Genomic DNA, 20,004 nt, shown 5'->3' with positions numbered 1-20,004 from the left:
CTGTGTAGAATTTCCATACAAGCCAAAGCCAGCAGGTTACAAAACAAATTAAATGAATAAGTATTCACAGGAGAGCTGTCGGGCCACTGCTGGCCAAGGTGGAGGGATGGGGTTTAAAATATAACTGATTACCCTCAACTGGTCCAATTTTTCACGGATCTGAATGAAGCCCAAGTGTAATTTGCCTCCAAAGTGATCAGCGAGACGCCGGTCGTTGTCATGGAGACCAAGGTACGCTGAGCAGACCTCACAGACGCGCAGCTTCTGCTGCTGGAAACTGGATGCGGGCATGGAATTGCGGTATTCTTCCTGCAGAGAGGCAGAGACAGCTCAAAACCAGGGGAAACCACCATAACACATACAGGACACATGCAACCCTCAGAAAGCTTGGAGTGAGTATTTTAAATTTAAACAGGAATCTCATTCTCAACATTTGGACCACTTCTAACACTCCAGTAAAATCTGTGCAAGAAATTACTATTACTGTGCAACCTCCTGCTTTAAAAAAAAAAAGACCTAAAAAACACCTGCTAATAAGAACACAGGAACTGCCAGACTGGATCAGACCAATGGTCCATCTAGCCCAGTATCTGCTCTCTCATCATGTCTAGTACCAGCTGCTTCAAAGAAAGAAACCCTGCAGCAGGCATTGTTAGATGGATGAAAGCTTATAGAGAACATTTCATCTTCTTTCATTCTTTGAGACCAATCACTTGCTAGCTCACTGTGCAGATGGAGAGGGGAAGCTGCCCAACTGGGTGCTATGTGCTCTGTTTACTAATTCAGTTCACCATTACATAAAACATGGGAACACAGTAAGTGTTGATATTGGCAAACCTCTGCTTCTTTCTTCTTTGCTCGGACCTTCTCCACTTCCATCAGGATCTTTTGGGATTCATCCACATTTCCTTCAGCTCCCAGCTGCTCAGCTTTAGCCAGCAGTTTTCCTATGTCCTCATTCAGCTCGTGAACTTTTTCTGCCTAAAGAGAGGAGTTTGCTTTTAATAAGACAAAGAACCCTGTAAAGCTTGTGGGATTTGCAGACAATGAATCCTTCACTTGCATTCATAGCTACAGATACACAGGGGCCTACAATAAACCATTCCATCGCCACCAGGACCCAGGGCTGGTTCCAGTGGCCTGCAGTCCCCCCACAGAGAGGGGAGAAAACTGTCCTTTCCCTCCAGATCCCAATTTCTATCCCTTGTTGTTCCTGCCTGCCTCCCACCACTACCAGGATCTTTTAACGATGACTGGAACTTCCTTCAGGCCCACTCCCCCCCTGCATGGATGACAGCTCCCTTGGGGGATTTCCTCTCTAGCATTTGCTAACACCCCCGCCTGAAGTTTTAACAAATGGGATGGAACAAATAATTACAGAGGGAAGGGACCAACATCCAGGTGATGGAACCAGCCTTGCAAGTTTCACTGACCTCTCCCTGGCCAAGGCAGCTCTGGGGCTGGGGCCAGGGAGAGGCGCCTCTCCCCGTCTGCGTGGCCCTTGATAGCCTGCTGTGCAGCATGCAGCTTAGAAGTAACTTAGATCTCCTGTTTTAGAAATCACATTTTACCATAGATAGCCCTAGTCATAACAGTGCACACAGGCCCTCAGAACAAATGTTGAACTGAAGAGTGATACCTTTGCAGACACTTCAGCACTGATCTCCTCTTGAGTTTCGGCCAGGCGTTTCTTAGCCAGCTCAGTTCTCCGGTCACACTCTGCGATAAAGGACTCCAGGTGATCCATAGCCTGTGTGTGTTCAAACCAAGAACTGTAACTATGGATGCTTTTTGCTATACAAGCACCACTTGCTGGGCTCTGGCTCTCTCACTAATGAGAGCCAGCCAGGAGGATTCCTTTACAGATCACAACCCACCACACAGCTTTCCTTTTTGACCCGAGTGGATGTAGGGCAACATTTTCAAACTGGGATCAGATGGCCCACTGACCTGATCCAGTACAGCAATTCCTATATTCCTCATGCTAGCAGCACCCACTCTGGGGAACACACACTTGTAAATGGATGGTGGAGATCAGCCTGGTTTTTTCCCTTCATCTGTTAGTCTTTTGAAGCAGTGATACAGTTGGGATTTGAGCTCCTACCCCACAAAGGAGGTTGTGCTCAGCCCTAACACCCCCCCCCCATATATATATTTTTTAACTCAGTGTCGTTTACTCCTCTATGGGGCCAGGATACAGTGTTTCCTCAGGCTATGTACACACTACCACTTACTGTGGTATAACGTACGTCGCTCAAGGGTGTGAATAAGCCATCACCTTCCCCACCCCGAGTGATGTAAGTTATGCCGACCTAAGCGTCAGTGTAGACAGTGCTATGTCGGTGGGACAGCTTCTTCTGCCGACATAGCCACCACCACTCGCGGGGACAGGAACAATTAAGTCGACGGGAGAGCTCTCTCCTGTCGGCTTAGAGCGTCTGCACTAGAAGTGCTGCATTGGTGCAGCTGAATTCACAGCTGTAAGCTCTGTAGTACAGCCATAGCCTTAGTGTGAGGGAAGAGAGGTAGGATGCGAAAGCAAAGGTAACTAGGAGACTAGGATATCAGTGATCTCATAAAGGGGGGGAAGGGGAATGTAGGGTGCCAGTAATTAATGAGACAGTTGAGAAGACAAATTTACAGGTTTAGCTAGAAAAATACTGCGCTAATAAAGGAGCAGGAGATAGAAAACAGTCAGTAGAAAGAGCATTGGGTTCTGTTATTTCAACAGAAATGAAATTAGGGCAGGGAGCAACAGAATCAAATGCCAGACTCTTGTGACACCAAGATGAGGCAAACTCTGGGTATGTCTACACTACGGGATTATTCCGATTTTACATAAACCGGTTTAGCAAAACAGATTGTATAAAATCGAGTGCGTGCGGCCACACTAAACACATTAAATCGGTGGTGTGCGTCCAAGGTCCGAGGCTAGCGTCGACTTCTGGAGCGTTGCACTGTGGGTAGCTATTCCGTAGCTATCCCATAGTTCCCGCAGCCTCCCCCGCCCCTTGGAATTTCCGGGTTGAGATCCCAGTGCCTGATGGGGCAAAAATCATTGTCGCGGGTGGTTCTGGGTAAATGTCGTCAGTCACTCCTTCCTCTGGGAAAGCAACGGCAGACAAGCATTTCGCGGCTTTTTCCCCTGGATTGCCCTGGCAGATGCCATAGCATGGCAATCATGCAGCCTGTTTTGCCTTTTGTGACTGTCACCGTATGTGTACTAGATGCCGCTGACAGGCGATTCAGCAGCGCTACACAGCAGCATGCTTTTGCATGACAGCAGAGATGGTTACCAGCCATACTGTATCATTTACCATACCATAAATTGGTAATAAGATGATCATGGTTACCAGTCCTTTTGCACTGCACCATTTGCTGTTGTCATAAGTGCCCCTGGCTGACATCAGCCAGGGGCGCAAAAGCCAAAATTGGGAATGACTCCCTGAGTCAATCCCTCCTTTTTGGTATCTAAAAATAGAATCAGTCCTGCCTAGAATATGGGCAAGTGTACTAGAGAACCACTGTATCATAGAACCAGAGAGCACAGCTGCTCTGTGTCAGATCCAGCAGAAATTATGAGCTGTATGCTATTCACAGGGGGTGCTCCTGCAACAACCCCACCTGTTGATTCTGTTCTTCCCCCAGCCTTCCTGGACTACCGTAGCAGTGTCCCCCCACTTGTGTGATGAAGTAATAAAGAATGCAGGAATAAGACACAGTGACTTGTTAGTGAGAAATGAGTGGAAGGCAGCCTCCAGCTGCTATGATAGTCCAGACAGGACATTAAGGAGTGTGGAGGAGAGGAGCCCAGCATCCCGCTGCTAGTCCAGGGACAATTGAATCTTTTCTTTACACATGAAGGGCGGGGGCTGATGGAGCTCAGCCCCCTGTTGCTATGATGAAGACGGTTACCAGCCATACTGCACCATCTACCAGGAAAAATCAGGAGCTTTTTACACAGGCGCCCATGATTGACCTCACTGAATGCTAGTCGGCATGGTTACCAGTCCTTTTGCACTGCCCCATGTGCCAATAGGCTGATGATGACGATGGATATCAGCCATATTGCACCATCAGCCACCCATGGCGGGGGGGGAGCAAGGATGTTGATGTTGACTGCTGCAGCATCGCGTCTATCTGCAGCATTCAGTAAAGATAGGGTGACATGTAAAAGAGTCAAGAGAGGATTGTTTTCCCTTTCACTTCTGGGGGTGGGTGGGGGGGTGCGTAAATTGCCGAGCTATGCCCTGAACCACCGCGGACACTGTGTTTGACCCTAGAAGCATTTGGAGCTCAGCCAAGAATGCAAATGCTTTTCGGAGACTGCAGGCACTGTGGGATTGCTTGAGTCCTCCAGTCCCCGCTCCAGTCCCCCCTCCATGAGCGTCCATTTGATTCTTTGGCTTTCCGTTACGCTTGTCACGTAGCAGTGCGCTGAGTCCCTGCTATGGCATCTGTGTGGAGATTTTTTAAAAATGATTTTGAATTTCGTCTTCTGTAACGGAGCGCTGATAGAACAGATTTGCCTGCCCTTACTGCGATCACATCCGCATGGTCCATGCTGGAGCTCTTTTTTTATTTTGATTTCGAACTGCATCGCCACCCGTGCTGATTGGAGCTCCACGCTGGGCAAACAGGAAATATTCAAAAGTTCGCGGGGCTTTTCCTGTCTACCTGGCCACTGCATCCGAGTTCAGATTGCTGCCCAGAGCGGTCAGTGGTGCACTGTGGGATACCACCAGGAGGCCAATACCATCGATCTGCAGCCACACTAACCCTAATCCGATATGGTAATTCCGATACTAGTGCTACTCCTCTCGTTAGGGAGGAGTACAGAAACCGGTTTAAAGAGCCCCTTATATCGATATAAAGGGCCTCTTAGTGTGGACGGGTGTGGCGTTAAATCGGTTTTACGCTCCTTAAACCGATTTAAACGCGTAGTGTAGACCAGGCCTCGGAGTCAACAGCTGCTTGAATGCTTAGGGAAGGGAATTTCCCTGACCCCTGTCCCCCTCCCCACCTTTCCCAGGTGGGTAACTACAGCAGGGTCATTACACCTTATTTTGAACATAGATGTGAGCAAAGAGAATGAAGACTGTTCTGAAGAGTTTCTGATCTGGCTGTAACTTGACAACGTCTCTACATTCTGAGATCTAGCAGGGGATTCACACCTAGATGGCGGATGTGGTGCACTGAAACACCACTACATGGAGAACTGGTGCACACAGGTAGCCGGGCTGGGAGAGCTAGCATTGCTTTTACCCTTGAGCAGCTCCAATGCACAAAATCAATGCGGAAGCACAGGCTGGCAAAGGTACGATTACACAGAGCAGGTTTCTAATGTTAGAATTCACCCCTGTTCGCAGCACATCAGAACATGATATTTCCCGCCTCACTGAGAACAGTGGCAGTTCTGAGCAGGAAAGGAATGCAGCCTGACTGTTTTTATGCTTAGGTTTTGCAAATGCCGTAATTAATTTTAACCTTTCAGTTCAGCATCAGGCTGACATAGGGCGAGGAACTACAAATTAGCAAATAGTACAGTAAACAGAAAGATGAGCAGAAATGTCAGCTGGACTCTGCTGCTCTATCAGAAGTTACACTGATCTGTTTACACACAAATAACTAAAAATCACAATACTTACATCCAGCTCAAAAAATAGGTCCCTCTCTTTACTTGCAATCTCATAGTCTGCTCTCAGCGCCAAGTCATGGATCTTTGTACATTCTCCCAGGTCCATGCGCTATGGGAAAGTAAAGATAAGGTCAATGTAAGAACTTTCTACTGCTGCAACAAGCACTGATATTTAACTGCTGACAGCTGTGTAAATGCTCATTTCATGTATCACACCCGCAAAGGCAATTTAGAAACCGATTTTCTTTCTTGATTTACCAATATGAGAAGTGGCCACAAGAGATGTGTTTGGTTGGATTATTCTTCCAGGTGCTTCTGAAGTAGAATTATTTGACTATATGCAAGCAAAATATATCATTCAACAGTCAGAGGCAGGTAGAATGAACTAGTTATCTGACTCCTAATATTAAAGAGCAACAGGAAAAATGCATGGGGTAACTGCGAAAGTGTCCAAGGAAACCCAATACAACCCCACAGCACTCAGGTGCTGCTTCCTAGTTAAGAGTAACTCAGTCTGAAGGTGAAAGGATAGGGCCAGTGAACAGTAGGTCCACGTGTCTGCTAGCAGCTAACTTGTGGAGTAGTATTAAGAGTTCCATTGACAGCTATCTTGCACAGGGTTAGCCTAATGCAACTATGGATTTGAAGTCCCGCTGGACCAACGCAGTGGCCTCTTTTGCACAAGCCCATACGAATGACCTGACTAGCAAGCAGGATTGATAAAAATAATAAAAAAAACACTACTTAAATAAAAAAAAAGTGTTTTAATTTAAATTACACATTTAAAAAAAACCTATTTACAATTAAATTTAAAATTGATAAACTATAATTATTAAAATGTAAATTAAACAAAAAATAGTATTTTGCTGACCAGCTTTGAAGAAAATCAAACCACTGAACTGGTGGAAATCACTAGCTAAACACTGGGAACCAAAGTTTGTTGAAATGCTAAACCAGTTTTTGACAACAGTACCCTTTTCTGCAAGTGGAGAGAGAATATTTTCTTCACTTCAGTTTATTCAACTACTTCATGCCCATGACTAGTTAATTTGAAGTTAAAGCAACTAGGAGTTGAAAAAGCAGGAAAGCTCTTCCAATCGATGAATAAAACTAGGTATGAGAGGGTGACATCTACTAGTTCTAAAATCTTGAAGGACATGGTGACCAGGAACAATAAGGTTAATTCACCTAATTATAGGTAATACTTCCTTAGTTTTAAATGCCAAACATGTTTTGATAAACTCTTTTCTTATGCATCCAGCATATTTAAAGGAAGTTTTATGCAATAAAAACGTGAAATGCTGTTTGTGTGTGTTTTTAATTACATTTGAATTTCAATCCAAATAGCGCTTGACACAAATCAACACTTAAAAATTAGTTTAATAAATAAGAAATGCATCAATCCCCATTTTCTAACATAACAAATAATGTAAAAGAATAAGACTAAGAATATATATAAGATGAGTTATACAACTGCTTAAATGAAGATGTATAGATATAGTGTACCCTCCTGGTTAGCAAAAAAACCAAACAAAACAAAACACAACCACCAAATTTAGTGTAAAGGGTTATATTTAGTTGCAATCAACATGTGTTAATGGTTACCAACCAATGAGAATCAACCTTTCTTTAGGAAAATAACTAAAAAGTAGAAACAAAAAAAATTAAAAATACGTGATTTAAAATCGCATTGATTTAAAACTAATCCGCCTTCACTTCTGCCATCTGCTCCCAATTTTTAAATCTATTTCCAAAGTTATCAACCAAAAAATTAAGGGGCTTTAAGGTTTTAATTAAAATATTTACAACTGACCCCTCTAGTTTCATCCCTGCGTTTATCAGCATCTACTGCCAAGCACTTGGGTTGTTTTGTTTTTTTAAATGGAAAAAAGTGTATTTACCATCTGGAGAGCTCCAGAGCCAAAGACCCATGAAGGAATGGAGAACAAATTCCCTCAGAGCTTGCAGAGTCATGCTGCACAGATGTGTATGTATGTATCTGTACCCCCAGATGATTAGAGGGGTTGAGCAGGACTAAGATTAAAACTAAATCTCTCTAAATTAGCTAGCCAGTAACTGAGGAAAATACCTAGAGAACTGCCTACAAATGTCTGATCTATAGAGAATAATCCTGAAGCAGCAGCCTCATGGTGATGGAGGACAGCTCCAATGTCTATTATTCTGCAAGCAAGAGAGAGCAGTGCGAGTCACACATGCGCTAGCAGAACAGGTACAGAGGAGGAGGAGGACTGAAAGCTTCAGAATGAAGCAAGCACATTAACACAAAAAACAGACTACACAGAGATGAAATATCGGTTAACTGCTCTGACTTATCAAGCCATTTACTCTTAGCTTGAGCTGCCAAATGGAGACATGGATGTGGCCTTTAAATACAGCCACCACTTCCAGGAGCAGCCTTGTTCCAAGATCCCTTTAACAGGGTAACATTTGGATTAAGTCTCTAGAAAAAGCTTTGAAGGACTAGTAAGATGTTACGATCGTGTTGAGCCCAAATTTCTCCAAGGGAATCTAGAGTGGCTTCAGGTCAGTTTGTGGTAATTACAGCTTTCAGCAATATCAGACCGGCGAGTGTCCTTTCACCCCTTTTGTTCTGTGGGGCCATTCTAGGAGAATTCCTTTCCAACACCAGCCAGAGGAGGATTTTCCACAAGACAAGGAGGTCCAGTCATAACCTAGAACCATCTTCTCCTGAAAACAAGGTTCAACATTTTTTGCAAGCAGAGATAACACTTCTCTGATTTGAGAGGTAAGCTCTCAGGCTCAAGACCTCACTTTCAAGTCCCCCCCCAATTCATTCTACACTCTTCCCTTCTCTCTCCAAATCTCATGAAAGGCAATGCATCTCTGAACTTTTCTCCCTTGGAGCAATCACCCTGCTTTCAATCAGCAGAAAAGCCTTGATTTCTCTTCCACAATTTTTTTTGTGGTAATCTAGATGTCTAGAGGTTTTCACAAGGCCCTTTACCTCAGCGCACCAAGCTGATTTCCTGTTAGAACACTGGCCTTTCTGATCAAGAAACAATCCCTCAGAACTTTTCATGTTCCACAGGCCTCAACCAGGCTTATCTTCATGTGCCAATATTACCCTGCCATTAAACATTTCTATGCTATAAGAGATGACCAGTATCAATTACAGGCAATGTCCTTTGGACTATCATCTGTTTCATGGGTGGACTATGCAATTGATATCTCAGCATGGCTAGCAAAACGGATAACAGGGCACTGAGATTTACCCCCTCCCTATCTTAAAAACCTACTGGTTGCAGGGTCACCACACTTGCCTAGCCATTCATATCCTGGAGCATCACATGTTTCTAAGGAGCTCTTCTGCAGATTCAGTAACTCCGTCACAAGAACTCTTAACCCCTAAGAGCATCTTTCAGAACTAACTTGGATACTATGAGTTGCCCAAGGAAAAATTCAACAAAATTCAGGTCCTCATGGATGAGATCTCTGCCATGCCACAGGTTTCATCAGCTCACCACTGTTTCTTGCTAGCAGACACAATGGTAATTTGTGCCAATACAATTCTCTGGGTGACGCTCCACCTCTGTCACTCTCAAAACTATATGATCAGTTCATAGAGCTACCCAATTTAGGAAAGATTACCAGCCGACGCTTCCTCCAGAAGTGCTGCAGTCCCTCCACTGGTAGAAATACCATCATTGTTTGTTCCAGGGCAATCTAGACAACCACCAGGCCAGACCTATCTGCATTCACTTCAGGACAAGTAGTCCCTCAGAAATTCCAGCTAAGCATCAGTGCAATAGTCTACCTCTCTCCTCCATGTTTCTCCACCTGACTGGTTGCGAATTCTGAAGGGTGACAACAAAACAACTGTAGCTTGTCGCAACCCATGAGGTGGAACGGACCACAAAAGCTTAAACAAAGTTTTCTTCCCTGGGAAACTCTGTGCCGGCTCCCTATGCCACACAGGTCTGGAACCAGGCTCAGCAGTCATGAGACAGAAAAAAAGAGAATGGAAGCTGAAGCTGAACCAACAAGTCTGATCAGATTGCTGAGAGGTGGTTTCTCCTGCCAGTGGATTGTTAACAAACCAGTCCAATGGGAAGTATGAAATTCCATCCTGCCACTGGCATTCGCAAGCCTGGTGAGTGGACACCCTGTCCCCAGGATAATGACTTTCCATGCTTCCTTGAAATATCCATGGTGGCCAGATAAATCAAACAGGAGCAAGCCACAGTTGTTACAGGAGAGAGCCAGCTCTGCTACAGTTAAGGTGAGAGCACCTTTCTGTTTAAAGGTTAACTCTTGTAAGTGCTCTAAAATCTGTATGGTTACTCGAGATGCCTTGACATTTGGTGTGCCTCATGGGGTTGCCAGGTGGGTTTAATGATCCAAATTTTAGATCCTTTCGGCAAAGGGTTCCCAAGGTATATCCATCCTGAAATAACACACACTAGCTTTTCTTAAGTTGACAGATTCTACCAACTTTCTCTGAGCAGACCTAGGGATCAAACCAGGTCTCCAAGAATGGTCACATGGTCTGATTAGCTGGACTTTTAACCCCCCAGGTAGTGCATGGGACCCACCAACACACATGTGCACACAGGGTGCTTAAAAGGTTTGCTAGCCAGCCACAACTCATAGGACCTGCACAGCTCAAGAGGACATATTACAGCCATCAAACCTGAGCAATACTGAGGCACTGTAAATTCAAATCCAACTCTGGGCAAAAAAACAAAAAAGAAAAAAGTAGGCATGTTGCTACAATATGCCCCTGTCAAAGGATTTGGCGGGGGGGGGAGGAGATCTGAGTACAGCAGAAAATTCAGAAGGTGCTCAAATTCTGTCCGAAAAGATGATAGATTAGACATGTGAAAGGGGAGGGGAGACAGAGGTGGGTGGCAGGGGAATTGGGAGGGGCAGGGGCATTGGTCAGACTCACATTCTCCCCTCTAGGGGTGTCTGAGCCCCTCTCTGTGCCACCTCATATGTGCCATGATCTAGGGGGCCTTGCCCCTCTTGGGGATGTCTGAGACCCCCTTCGATTCCCCCCATGTGAGCCAGCACCCGGGGTAGCCCTGCCCTTTTGGGTGGGGAGCTAAGAATTTGCATGTTAGGAACACACACAAGAATACACAACATGCTGATACTGGGGTGAGGAGTTGAGACCAGGCATGCTTGATGTATATCACCTCCCTCTTAAGCACTAAGGAGGAGGTGACGAGAACACTCATTGACATGAATGGGGCAGATTACATATCTCAGTTCTATTTTTTTCAGGATGTATTCAACTCCATGGGGTGCTTTCAATCTGCTGGGACCATCACATTGATATGAACTGAGCCTCCTATGTATTCAAGATTATACTGTGTGGGGGATCTGGACACAGCAAAGCATTTGCTGATGATTAATTTCATACAATTATTATAGCAGAGAAGACTGTTCTTTTAAAGGACGATTTTTTAAATGCTCTAAAATCTGCGTGTTTACCTTGAAATTTGCTGTGCTTCATGGGGGATGATCCAAATTTGCAATCATTCGGGCAAGTGGTTTCTAAAGCAACTCCTGAAAATTCTACCAAAAATTTTTGTATACACCTGGCTTCTAAAAAGCTGATGGCTTATTAGTGTGGAGGCCAAGAATTAATTAATGAAGGTTTGAAGGGATCTTAATATGGTACAGAGTGAATTGTGTGAAGAATCATTACGACCTTGTAAACTGCAGTTTTGTTTTCTGTTCTAGTATTGAAGACAAATAAGATAGCGAATAGGCTTATGTATAAAGAAATGCAAATGTTTACTTTTACTGTCTCCAGGTTTGCTAGCCACTGTCTGTAACAAAGGTATAAAAATTGCTATGATTGTTTACTAATTGAGAGAGATCCGTCCGGGACAAGGGGCAACCCAGTTCCTGACACTCTCTCCCTCTTGTGTTCACTAGAGAAATAAATAAAGTATTTAATTTTGCTGCACCCAAACAAAAAGCGAGAACTTAGTTTTTCTTCGACATTAGGATGGGACGTGGAAGTTGAAATAGAAATGATGGCAGGATTGGAGGCAGTGATGAGAGAGAGTGTTTTTTCTCACATACTTAAAGTTCCTGTAACCATCATCTAACTGTCAAATTTTGGGGACACAGACCATGTTTGACATTTCCCTCACCAGCTCTCTTAACAAGAAAGTCCAGGACCTTCGGGGTAGCACTCTCTGAAATGCTTTCACTTTCTCCATGTGACAGGTTGAGCGTTCTGGAGGGTGACAACAAAAGAACTGGAGGCACTCAGACAGAACTGCAGGATCTCAAACCATGGATGAGAGGGGGATTTTTGGAAGAGGGATTTAGATTTATTAGGAACTGGGGAACCTTTTGGGAAAGGAGGCACCTATACAGGAAGTAAGGGCTCCACCTAAACCAAAATGGAACCAGATTGCTGGCATGTAAAATTAAAAAGGACATAGAAAAGTTTTTAAACTAAGGGCTGGGGAAAAGCCAATAGGCGCAGAGCAGCACAAGGTTCACACAGAGACATCTCTTAGGTGTAGATTTATAAATGGGGCTACTCTATATCCTAGTAAAGAGAAGAGGATAGAAGCTGATAAAATACAGGTAGGAACTGAAGAGCAAGTTAAACAAAAAAGAGGCCCATTCAATTACATCAGATGAAGGCAGACAACTAAATACTGACAAATTTAATAAATGCTTGTTTACAAATGCCAGAAGTTCAAATACTAAGCTGGGTAAACTTGAGTGCCTGGTATTAGATGAAGATATTGATATAATATCAGAGGGGTAGCCGTGTTAGTCTGGTTCTGTAGAAGCAGCAAAGAATCCTGTGGCACCTTATAGACTAACAGAAAACTCATGCTGCAAAACGTCTGTTAGTCTATAAGGTGCCACAGGATTCTTTGCTGCTTGATATAATAGGCATCACAGAAACGTGATAGAACAACAGTAATCAACAGGGCACGATAGTACTAGGGTATAAAACATGTAGGAATGAGAGAGTATGTCATGCTGGTGGGGGAGTGGCACTACATGTGAAAGAAAGCTAAGAGTCAAACATAATAAAAATCTAAAATGAATCAAAGTGTACCACAGAATCTATATGGATAGAAATAGCATGCTTGAACAACAGGAGTATAGCAGTAGGACTATTCTACCAACCATGTGGCCAGGATGGTGATGGGGACTGTGAAATGATTAGGGAGATCAGAGAAGCCATAATATCAGAAAATAGTAATGGGTGATTCAACTATCTCCATACTGACTGGGAACATGTCACCTCAGGATAGGATGCAGAGATAAAATTTCTAAACACCAGTAAGGACTGCTTCTTGGAGAGCTAGTCCTGGACCCAAAGGGGAGAGGCAATTCTTGATATAGTCTTAAGTGGCACACAGGATCTAATCCAAGAAGTGAAGATAGCTGAATTGCTTCGTAATAGAGACCATAATGTAATTAAATTTAAAATGCTTGTACAGAGAAAAAAGAAACCCACCACAGTAGCATTTAACTTCAAAAAGGGGAATACACAAAGATGAGGAAGGTAGTTAAATGGAAATTAAAAGGAACATTCACAAGAGTGAAATACCTGCAAGCTGCATGGAAACTATTTTAAAACACCTAATAGAGGCGCAAACTAAACATATACCCCAAGTTAAAAAACAAAAAAACAGAGGACCAAAAAACCACCACCGTGGCTAAACAGAGTAAGAGACTGTTAGAGACAAAAAGACATCCTTAAATATCTGGTAGTCAAATTCTACTGAGGAAAATAGAAAAGAGCAGAAACTCAGGCAAGTCAAGTGTAAAACTATAATTAGGCAGGCCAAAACAGAAATTGAAGAGCAACTAGCAAGAGACAAAAACTAACAGTAATTTTTTTTAAGTACATCAGAAGCAGGAAGCCTGCTAAACAACCAGTGGGGCCACTGGACGACTGAGGTGTTAAAGAAGCACTTAAGGAAGACATGGCTGTTGTGGGAGGAGCTAAATGAATTCTTTGCATCATTTACTACTCAGGGAATTCAAAATTAACATCCCCAGCAGATTTTACTTTCCCCACAGAAAAATGGATTCACACGCCCAGGGCATGCGTCTGGTTTAGATGTCAGGAAGACGTAACCTTTCCTCTGTTAGCAGCAAGTATGCCAGCTCCAGCCCCCATATAATAAAAGGGAAGGCTATAAATAGTAACTGCATTTTAAGCAGTTTAGCTCAACTACAGCAATATAAAATGACTTATTTTATAGTACTTTAATATTTACCATCAGAAAGCAAGGCTACAGAAGAATTCAAGTATTTGAATTTATCTCCAGCATGCAGAACTCTAGTTCTCGTGTGGCGATGACAGAAGACATGTTGCATTTTCTTTTGAAATAATCTCAGTTTACTGTAATTTAGCAATCTGTCTGGTGGTATCCATTTTCCGTAAGTAATTTTTTTCATCTTTACTCAGTTACCCCAAATTAGGATACTTTTAATTGCATAAAATCTCATCAGCACCATCAAAATCCTACATCCTTTTTTTTGCTCCTACAGAATGCATTTGAACTGAACACTCAAGATGAGCCAGAGTTTTCCCAGGAAAGGAGGCAGAAACTAGAAAAGCTGGGAGGTGCAATTGGGTTCCTTCTTTCATCTGCAGATTAAACAAAATCTGCTTTGACACTTTAACATGCTACTTAGTCAAACCAGTCCTAAGAACTAAATTACAGTGAACTACAAAATGCCATAAATACTTTAATATATTCCCCATCAAAAGAAAGTTGTTCCCTGGGGAATCCATCAGGACAGGGCCACATGCAGTAAGATTGGAGACTGGAAAGCTGGGGAATTGAGAATTAAATTAGATTGAAGAGAAACAAGGTTGTTTAAAAACATCTCAGAGTTCCACAAATGAGCCTTGATCCTGCCTGCTGAGGGCAGAGGGTGGGCTGGAAGGGGAAGTGGCCATGTCCCATTTAAGATGCATACATTGCAAAGTCAGAAGAGACCATTGTGATCATTTAGTCTGACCTCCTCTATAACAGAGACCAGAGAACTGCCCCACAATAATTCCTAGAGCAGATCTTTTAGAAAAAACATCCAGTCTTGATTTTAAAATTGTCAGTGATAGAAAATCCACCATGACTCTTGGTGAATTGTTTCAATGGCAAATTACGCTCGCTGTTAAAAATGATGCCTTATTTCCAGTTTGAATTTGTCTAACTTCACTTCCACAGCCACTGGATCACGTTAGACCTTTCGCTGCTAGACTGAAAAGTCCATTATCAAATATTCACTCCCTGTGTAGATACTTTACTTACAGACTGTGATCGTCACCCTTTAACCTTCTCTGAGATATAAACTGAGCCCTTTGAGTCTCACTATAAAGCAGATTTTCTAATCCTTTAGTCAGTCTTGTGGCTCTTTTCTGAACCCTCTCTAGTTTATCAACATGCTTCTTGATTTGTGGACACCAGAACTGGATGCAGTATTCCAGCAGCTGTCACACCAGTGCCAAACACAGAGGTAAAAATCTCTCTATTACTACTCAAGATACCCAGTTTTATGTACCCACAGATCTCATTAGCCCTTTTGGCTGCACCTTGAGAGCTGGTGTTTTGCTGATTATCCACTATGACACTCAAATCTTTTTCAAATCCTGCTCCTCAGGATAGAGTCCCTCATCCTACAGTCCCCCGATGGCCTACATTCTTTCTTCCTAGATGGGTACATTTATATTTAGCCATATGAAAACACACTGTTTGCTTGCACCAAGCTTACCAAGAAATCCAGATTGCCCTATCAATAACCTGTGCTCTACATTATTTTCTACTCTCTCACTTTTGGGTCATCTGCAAACTTCAGTGATGGTTTTAGGTTTTCTTCCAGGTCAGTGGTAAAAGTATTTAATAGCATAGGGCCAAGAACCAATTCACCTGTTCAGCGATGATTCCCCAATTACAATTACATTTTGAGACCTATCAGTTAACCAGATTTTAATCCATTTAATGTTTGGCATGTTAATTATATATCTTTCTATATTTTTAATCAAAATATGTGATACCAAGTCAAATGCCTCACAGAAGTCAAGACTATTACATGAACATTAATACCTTTATCAATCAAATTTCATTTAAAAAGATACCAAGTTTGTTTGAAATTATCCATTTTCCATAAATCTATGTTGATGAACATTATATTATCCTCTTTTAATTCTTGATTAACAAAGTCCCATATCAGCATTAGAAAGTTTCAAAGGCACCGAGTATGTCAAACTGACAATACTGTTCTATTTTAGCACCAGATACAGGATTACTAAAACCTCTCTCTTCTGACCACTTCCATATAACTCTACCGGCAGATTTTTTCAACAGCAACATGTGTGTGTCACAGATGGTCATACTGAAATTGAGGTACATTGAGAATGTGCAGAGAGAGTCTGATCTTTCCTAACTGGCATCTCCTAAGATGTATATATGGCACAGGGACGTGATCTGAACAACTTCCATTGCCTTTTATTTCACCATATCTTACTACTACCAAGACAGACACTTACTGTTCCTGCCAGGATATCATGAGGGCAGCAGTCCAGGAGATGGCTCTTGCAGACACGATCATCTGTAAACTTCACCCTTTGCCTGGTTTCATCTCCTGAAATTCATGTGTTGGTTTAAATAAGAAAGCATTAGAATGTTGATAAAGCATGATGGTGCTGGTATGATCATTTCGCCTCTATATGCAGATTAAAAATACTTCATGTTCCTGTTCCCCAAGATTGTTTGGAAAAGCTTAGAGGAGAATAAGGTATTCTGGAACTTTTATAATTGGCAACTGAAATATTAATATTGCATTTAGATGACCAGTACACCACATATTAAATACGGTGCTGGAAAGCCAGATAGCGCCCATGGCCTGTTACCTGTGCAAAGAGACAGCCTAGCCAGGAAAAAAAGACAACCTGGCTGATAGCCCTGAAATTTTTTTATTTTCTCTTTTAAATATACAAAGGATAGGGGCAGGAGATACCAAAACCCATGCTATCAGAGGGCCATGAATCACAAAACAGGGCTGTGCCTGGCAATTTCTACAGGCAACTGCTACTTACTAATCCAATAAGCTAATGCTTCAGTCCTATTGGTTTGGACAGCCAAATATGCAGTGTGCTTTCCAAGGCCATGCGAGGAATGAAGCTTTTTAAGTGTCGGCCTGGAACACAAAACATGTACTTCCCACCCCACCATCCCACCCTCAGAAAACACTTTACACTTGGGAGCCACTTAAACAAGACAATATCAGAAAAGCAAAAAAAAAAAAAAAAAAAAAAGAAACTAAGTTAGTCAATACACACTGCGAGCTCCAACACATACTATACCCTTCTGCATTCTTCAAGACCTCAGCTGCAGAATTTTATGCCCACTGTTGAAAAGTTTTAAAGGAAAAGTTTTCTTGCCCACACCTGCAGTAAGGAAGTCAGGGGAATGATACATAAAAGTAAAGGCAAAGTGGCAATGGTATGTGACAATTTTATAGCTAATCTGTGTATATGACACAGGTATGTGTAATACTAAAGTATGAATATAGTTTAGGATTTGCAAAGCATCCAGGATTAATGTAGTGTCTATTGAAAATGGTTTTTTCTCTCTCTCTCTTTCTTTCTTTCTAAGCTACACTCTTAAAATTACTTGTGAAAAAAAGCAAACACTTTTTTTTGTTATAACAGCTTTAAAAATTGGTTGTGACTCACGGCTCGATGAACATGAGGCTTTTCTGCAACTCCCTTGCAGATTGATGTAGGCAGGCAAAGATACACTGAACCTTTATAAATAAAATAGAGGGGCCACAATTGTTCAGTTTGTATGAAATAAAAATATGGGAAGCAATTCAAAAGCAACTCAATACACAAGAAAGAAAAAGCACTTATTCACTTACGAAAAAAAGTGCAAAGTACCAGGACAGCCCTGCTAACGTGCCAGAATGAGTTTAAATATTCAGTAGCTCAGTAGAAAAGAAAATACAAACCATCGCAGGAAAATAGTTTTGCATAGGATGCAACATTCCTGTCCTTGGCAATTGGTATGAGCTCAGTTTCTACATACAAGCCTACCTAACAATGCTTCTGCGTGTAAAGCACTGACTGAACACAGAGCTTTTCCTCTGAGCTTATGGCCGGAAAGTCTCTCCATATAAATATATATTAAGTCAGGAAAGTTAGACTTCCAGCTCACCTTGCAATGCAATAGCAGAGGCACTCAAGGCTGTTTTAGGGGAGGCTTAGATTGTCTCTGTTACAGAACTGCACACTAAGCACATATCCTCTGCTGAAGTTTCCAAAGAGTCCCAAGAGAAAGTCTGCACAGGATAGACCTAGGCTACTCTGATTAATTACTATAAAAGAAGAGGCTCCACAATTTCAAACCCAGGCTCCGTATAAAGGAGTCAGCCAAATCCCACATGTGGGCACTCAAGTTGACACAAACAGAGACAAGTGTCAAACAGGCACTGGAGTCCTGAATCGAGTTGTTCAAAGGTGAGCCGCAGACGCCCTGGTGAGACACCTGGGCAGTCAATGTGCCCCCCTCCCCCCCGGGATAGGTACTGAAACAATCACAGACTCTGGTAAGTCTGACACATGCAGATGTTTCCAGCAGCTGCCGAGGGCTCTACACAGATGACGACAGGCGCCACAGCTGGACAGGGCCCCTGCAGGCTGAGGCTAGGGCAGCATCAGCAAAGCTCAGGTGCTGGATACGGAGCCTCCACAGCTGGGGGCAGCAAGAGAACCGGGCTCTGCCCCTGCTCGGGAGAGGGGCTCAGGCCCCGGCGCCAGGGCCCCCGCTGGGACGGAAGCGAGCAAAGGAGCGAAGATCAGTCCCGGGAGCCAGACTCGGGCCCAGGAGCCAGGCCCTGGCGGGGGAGAAGGGGGCGGGCTCAGCCCAGGAGGCAGAGCTCGAGAGGGGCGGTCGGACCCCGGATGGGTCCCCCACGGCGGGCGCTGACCCTTCCCCAGCTGGAGCGGCCCTGCTCAGAGCCCTCGCTGGCGCTTGTCCGGGCCCGGGCCCAGCGCGGCCGATGCCGGCCCCGAGCCAGGCCGCGGCGCTTCCGGCAGGCCCCGCCCGCCCCTACTCACCGTCCCGGGCCGTGCCCATGAGCTGGTCCAGCAGCGCCCGCATCTGGGCCTGGGCCGACATGGCGGGAGGCGGGCGGCGCGCGGCTCCTCACAGCGGGGACAGAGCGAGCGGGGGGCGCAAGCAACGGCTCCGGCGCCGACTCCGGCCGCAACAGCAGCCAGCGCGGGGCACGCTGGGCGGAAACAGCCCCGCCCTGCTCCCGCGCGGCATCCTGGGAGATGTAGTCCTGCCCCGAGCCGGACTGCTAGGAAACTGGGGGGCCCGCTCTGGTCCATCACCCCCCATGGGCCTTCCCGCAGCCACTGCCCCGGCTCCTCCTCCCACTGACCCGCCAGGGCCGGGGCTGAGGATGCTAGGGGCTCCTGAGAGCCCCAATAGCGCCTCAGCACCAGGGGCCTCTTATTCCAAATCCCCTGTGTCTCTACCAGCCACTGCCCCCCACCAACATACCAGGCCAGGGTCTCCAATCTAACCCCACGTGTCTCCTCTACCCCGGGAGTTCTGCAGTCTCGCTCCAGCGCACCCAGAAAGCTCGAACACCAGGGGCATGGAGCGAGGGGGGGGATGATCCTTCTCGGGCCCCGCCTGGCCTGGGGAAATCACTCCTGAGAGGATCCCCACCCATTTATGCCTGCTGTTCCATGGCTCTGCCGTAGGCCGAGGCCATTAGGCATAAGGCATCCCCCCGCAACAAGGGGAGGGGAGCACCAGCGCTCCAGATGGGAGAAGCTCAGTCAGTTGCTTGTAACAAAGGCAGCCATGGACTTCAACCATGCAGGCCTCCTGTCAGAACTGCCCCACCTGTACAAGCAGCACCCACATGCATTTTGGCGTGCCTTGGCAGGTCGCAGGGCCTGACGTCCTGCAGCCCCGAGCCCCTCCGTGATGGGCCCTTGCGGACGACGCCACTTTGTGAGGCATGCTCCAAAAGGGTGTGACCTTTGTTGGAAAATCATAGTGCTAATGAAGCCTTTCCGTATTAGACCTGAGTAAACCAAAGTTATGTTATGCTTGTCCAAACTGTGTTGGAAAGCTTACAGAACTCATTAGACTGAAGGCCGTGTATCTACCTAAGTCAGCTATTTCGCTTATCAGTTTTGTTTGGCTCCCCAAGTATATGTTGGCTCCCCAAGTGTATGCAGCTGCGTTCACATGTATGCATCCAAAGTATCTAGTACAAAGGGTCAACGGATGTATCTTGTGTCCCCTTCAGAATGACAAATGTATCCTCAACAGCTGTATGTCTCTTGTAACCCCCACAAA

At 44.5% G+C, this 20,004-nt stretch overlaps 1 protein-coding gene across 3 annotated transcripts in view; it reads right to left on the bottom strand.

Moving 5' to 3' along the window:
- LUC7L (LUC7 like) overlaps positions 1-18,899 on the bottom strand; it is a 30,639-nt gene extending 11,740 nt beyond the window's left edge. For 2 of the 3 annotated variants that reach the window (XM_044979627.1, XM_044979628.1), the window contains exons 1-6: positions 18,741-18,899; positions 16,170-16,264; positions 5,649-5,747; positions 1,640-1,750; positions 838-981; positions 133-309 (exon numbers count right to left, since the gene is read on the bottom strand). In XM_044979627.1, coding sequence (XP_044835562.1) covers positions 133-309; positions 838-981; positions 1,640-1,750; positions 5,649-5,747; positions 16,170-16,264; positions 18,741-18,801 — 687 coding nt within the window. In that variant the 5' untranslated portion in view covers positions 18,802-18,899. Of the gene's footprint in view, positions 1-132; positions 310-837; positions 982-1,639; positions 1,751-5,648; positions 5,748-16,169; positions 16,265-17,357; positions 17,429-18,740 lie in introns of all 3 variants that reach the window. The other variant, XM_044979629.1, reaches the window with a different exon arrangement.
- Positions 18,900-20,004: the final 1,105 nt, after the last annotated feature.

Source organism: Mauremys mutica, chromosome 11 (assembly GCF_020497125.1).
Source record: "Mauremys mutica isolate MM-2020 ecotype Southern chromosome 11, ASM2049712v1, whole genome shotgun sequence".
In the NCBI taxonomy this organism is placed as follows: Eukaryota; Metazoa; Chordata; order Testudines; family Geoemydidae; genus Mauremys; species Mauremys mutica.
This window is presented reverse-complemented; position numbering and strand designations above follow the sequence as displayed.